Here is a 4,725-nt window from a genome sequence, read left to right on the forward strand (position 1 = left end):
AGTGAGTGCGGGAAAGTTTTCAGTCAAAAGTCAAGCCTTGCAACTCATCAAAGAATTCATACTGGAGAGAAACCTTACAAGTGTAATGAATGTGGTAAATTGTTCAATCAAACTGCAGCCCTTAAAAGTCATCAGAGAATTCATACTGGGGAGAAACCTTACAAGTGTAATGAATGTGGCAAAGTCTTCAGTCAAACTGCATCCCTTGCAAATCACTGGAGAATTCACACTGGAGAGAAACCTCATAAACGTCATGAATTTGGCAACATTTTTGGTAAAACTGCAACCATTGCAAATCAATGGAGAATTTATACTGGAGAAAAACCTTAAAGATGTAATAAACAAGTCAAGGTCTTCGGTCCTACTTCACACCTTGCACAACATCTGAAAACTCATACTGGACAGAAACCTTGCAAATCTAATGAGTGTGGCAAAGTCTTCGAAATTCACTCCTCACACATCATCATAAAATTCCTTCTTGACATAATCTGTACAAATGCAATGAGTATAAAAAAACCTTCATGAGTTCAAGCAGTAATTGACATTAGAGAGTTCATATTAAAGAGGGATTATATAAACTAATGGCTGTCATGAAGGAGTTTTGCTGGTTTCACAACTCATTAGACACAAAAATATATCTGATGCATCACACAATTGTAAAGTGCATGATGAGACTATATTACCCATGTTTCAAAAATATAGAAGATCAGAAGATTTATATGAGGAATAACTAAGTCTCTAGTTCTCCATGATTAACCTTTGAGGTTACATACTGCAGGACAATTACAAGTTAAAATATTTTGAAACCTATGGTATGATACAGATCAGATCCCAGGACTTTTGGAAATGGCCAGTTTTTTTTTTTTTTCAGGTTATATTTTACTCTATTATATGAGGTTTATTGAAAACGGTACCTTATTATTTATGACTTTCACCCTGACCTTTGATACCTGTTTTTTACTTTTTTCAGTAAATTCAGCTTGATACAAAAAAAATCTGTTGCTATTGTGCATCCTTACATAGCTTTCAAGGTGGTCCCTGGCTAAGACTCAATAGGATGAAGGTCTTATTTACTAGATGAGAATCAGTTACTTCCATGTTGACTCTGCTCTTTAAATATTTTCTGAATTAGCATTTGGCAGAAGCCAAGAATAATATTAAACTATGATGTCACTCAAAATGGTCACTGTGTTCTTGGTGCATTTCTCCTGACAGGAGGGCACTGTGGGTTAAAGGAAAGAAATGCTCTACCAACTGGCCCTAAAAGAGACCAGGCCAAGACCTTAGGACGTGGGGATTTTGGGGAGAAGAGAGGTACAGGTTACTTGGGATTGACTGTGTGGTAGAAATAATGCAGGGGACATAGTGGTCACCTCCGTTGAACGGCAGCATCTGTTGTTCAGCAAAGATTGACGAAAAATTAGTCTTATTTTTTGAAACTGAAGAAAAGACTTGTCAGGAGAGTTTAATCAAAAGTACCAGTATAGCATATTCTTGAGTAGAATTCACTTTTAACTTTTGACATTACATTTTGCTGTTGGTTTATTCAGAATGTATCACGGATCTCATTTTAATTAATGGAATTAATCATAGAAACTACTAAGTTGGAACTACAGTTTCTTGTAAGAGCTTACAGAAAAGCAACAAAGTATCATGACGCGCTGCATGTGGATGACAAGGCTTAATATAACCTTACATAAAGATTTGATGAAAACTTTATTATAATGATGCAACAGACAAGGAAATTTGGTTATTTCTGTGCATAGAACATTTTAACATAATAACCAAAATTATGACTGATAACATTAGACTAGGACTTACCAGATTCTTTTTATTTTTTGAGACAGGGTTTTCCCTGGCTAGAGTGTAGTGGCATGATTATAGCTCACTGCAACCTCAAACTCGTGTGCTCTAGTGCTGTAGTAATCCTCCTGGCTTAGCTTCCCAAGTAGCTGGGACTGTAGGCACACGGCACTACACCCAGCTAATTTCTATATTTTTTGTAGAGATGAGGTCTCACTATGTTGCCCAGGATAGTCTAGAACTCCTCATCTCAAACAACCCTGCCCTCTTTGTCTCCCATAATACTGAGATTACAGGCGTGAGCCACCATGCCCAGCCATGATCTCCTAAAAGATAAGGTAGACACATTCAAACGTTAAGAGTTTGAGCATTCAGTGTTTCACAAATGGGCCAACAACGGACCACAAGGCTTAGTGGTCCGCTCTGGGGGCTGGAGAGGAAACTTTCATAAGGTGTTCATGGAAGCAAAACAAAGAAAATATATTTAATTGGTTAAAGCAGAAAGTCCCTAGTACGATGTTATTTAGTAGTTTTGATTGGTTTAGCCAAAGGTTCCTTTTACTGTTCACATTAGGCTTAGTTTTCTTACATGGCAACTCAAGGCACTGGAGCTGTCTGAGCCTAGTGGTGTCCCAATTTAAAAATTTTTCAACACTAGGTGTTTTTTGTATTACATATTATATTAGATGTTATATACTACATATTGCCTCATTTTTAAACTTTTAAAATTACAATAATACACATAAAATGGACCATTTTTACCTTTGGTAAATTCAAAGTGTTGTCCAACCATCACCACTGTCTAGTTTCATCACCCCCATGGAAACTCTGTGCTCATTAAACAGCCACTCCCCACTTGCCTCTCCCTTCAGTCCCTCCTGTCAACCAGTAACCTGCTTTCTGTTTCTACAGATTTACCTGTTCTAGTTCACATAAATAGTATGCAGTATGTGACCTTTGTGTCTATATAATTTTTCATTCTATTTTAATTTATGCTCTTGTAACTTCAGCCTCACTTTCCGTTGTCAACTGGAACTGATTATACTTTGTAAACATAAAGTCTACAAATGTTCCTATTATGTTAGTTCACAGAAGTTTTTGTTAGATTTCTATTTCGTTTGTGTTTTCAGAAATATATCATTTGCAGATACACATTTGCCCTTTCGCTTACAGTTTTTTACTCACTTATTCCTCTTCTTTGTTAAATTATCTTGGCTATTTCCTCCAAGATGATGTATTATATACAGGAGATTTGAGGCTCCTTATTGTTACTTATGAATTTAGTGGGGGTTTTGCTAGTGTTTCTCAAATGAAGTATGAGGGCTATAATCTGCCCTTTATTAATAAAGATACATACATTCCGAATTTATTGCTTAAATGTAACATTAATCCCTGTTGAATTCTGCCATTTTTTTGTACTCATGAATATGAGCACTGTATTTTTCTTTTTATATCTAGTATGAACTACATCAGTGGATTTCCTAATATTAAATCTTATCTGCACTCGTGGTTCAAATTGTATTTGTTCATCATGTATCCTTTTTAGTTAGCGACTGCAAACTGATAATATTTTACATAAGACTTTCATGTATATATGCAAGCATGACTAACTTCCGTAGTATATTATTTGCAAAAGATTTTAAAAGGTCTATCAGTGTCTATTCAGATAGTAAAAGTTACTTTAAACTTTTCTTACTTACTTAATGACCTTTCCGGATTTTGAGTGGCATTGATTTTGATTTATTTAGAAGATTGTGGAGGGGGAGGGGCAAGATGGCAGACTGGAAGCAGCCCATGCACGCTGCGCTAAAGGAAAGAATCGGATGTTGCAGATGGGTGCCCACCTACACATGGGCCTTCTTGGAAAGAACATTGTGAATCGCCAGAGCCAAGGAGAAGGCGCTGACACAATCCACTTTGTGAGAACGGAAGGTACCTGGGGGCGCATCCACATGTCGGGGGGAAACCTGGGGCTTCACACACCCCGTGGACACAAGCAGTAGTTGTCATCTATGCTTCTGAATGACCAGGTAACCGTGGTTTTCAAATCCCCTCTCACGTTTGCTAGAATGAGTATTCCATCCAGCTGTTCTTCTGCATCCTTTGTAATGTTCTTTATAACAAATGAGTAAATCTACGTAAAATGTTTTCCTAAGTTCTGTGAGCTGCTCTGGCAAATTAATAAAGGCTGAGGAGGGGATCATGGGAATCCCCAACTTATAGCCCATTGGACAGTTTAGGACCCAACCTGGGACTTGTGACTGGCATATGAAACGTGGCCAGTCTTATGGAACTGAGCGCTAACCCTGTGGGATCTGATGCTAACCCACGTACACAGTGTCGGAACTGAGGTAGATTATGGTACACCAAGTTGTGTCTGATGGAGAACTGGCTGTTGGTGGGGAGAAATTCCCCTTTAGTGACCAGAGGTGAAGTATTTTGTCTTGAGTGTTGACTGTTGCATTGAGTGTGACAAGGGGAAAAAACACTGTGGTTTTTCCTCCGAGCTTATCTACTCTCCCACAGCCTACCCATTCCCAAAAAAGGGAAGTGGGTGACCCACAATTGAATGCACTGCCCTCCGGCTGAACGGGGTCCAATCACTCAGCCAGTAGGGGCTGACATAAGATTTTATTTTAGTTCACACTAAAGGCTCCTACTGTCTTTTTGCAAATCCCTGCCCCCATTCTCTGCTTGGGGTCTGTTTATGGGTTTCGGGCATTCTCCCATTCTTTCTCAATTTGTCTGTTTACTCTCACTTGCTCTTTTTTTTTTTTTTTTTTTTTTTTGAGACGGAGTCTCACTCTTTTGCCCAGGCTAGAGTGAATGCCCTGGCGTCAGCCTAGCTCACAGCAACCTCAAACTCCTGGGCTCAAGCGATCCTCCTGCCTCAGCCTCCCGAGTAGCTGGGACTACAGGCAT

At 38.8% G+C, this 4,725-nt stretch overlaps 1 protein-coding gene across 1 annotated transcript in view; it reads right to left on the reverse strand.

Moving 5' to 3' along the window:
• Positions 1–453: 453 nt before the first annotated feature.
• LOC105809509 (zinc finger protein 83-like) overlaps positions 454–4,725 on the reverse strand; it is a 43,398-nt gene continuing 39,126 nt past the window's right edge. The window contains 1 exon segment of the mRNA XM_012643330.1: positions 454–488. Within this exon segment, the coding sequence (XP_012498784.1) occupies positions 454–488 (35 nt within the window).

The sequence above is a fragment of the Propithecus coquereli genome, unplaced genomic scaffold (genome assembly GCF_000956105.1).
Source record: "Propithecus coquereli isolate 6110/MARCELLA unplaced genomic scaffold, Pcoq_1.0 Scaffold196, whole genome shotgun sequence".
Classification (NCBI taxonomy): Eukaryota; Metazoa; Chordata; class Mammalia; order Primates; family Indriidae; genus Propithecus; species Propithecus coquereli.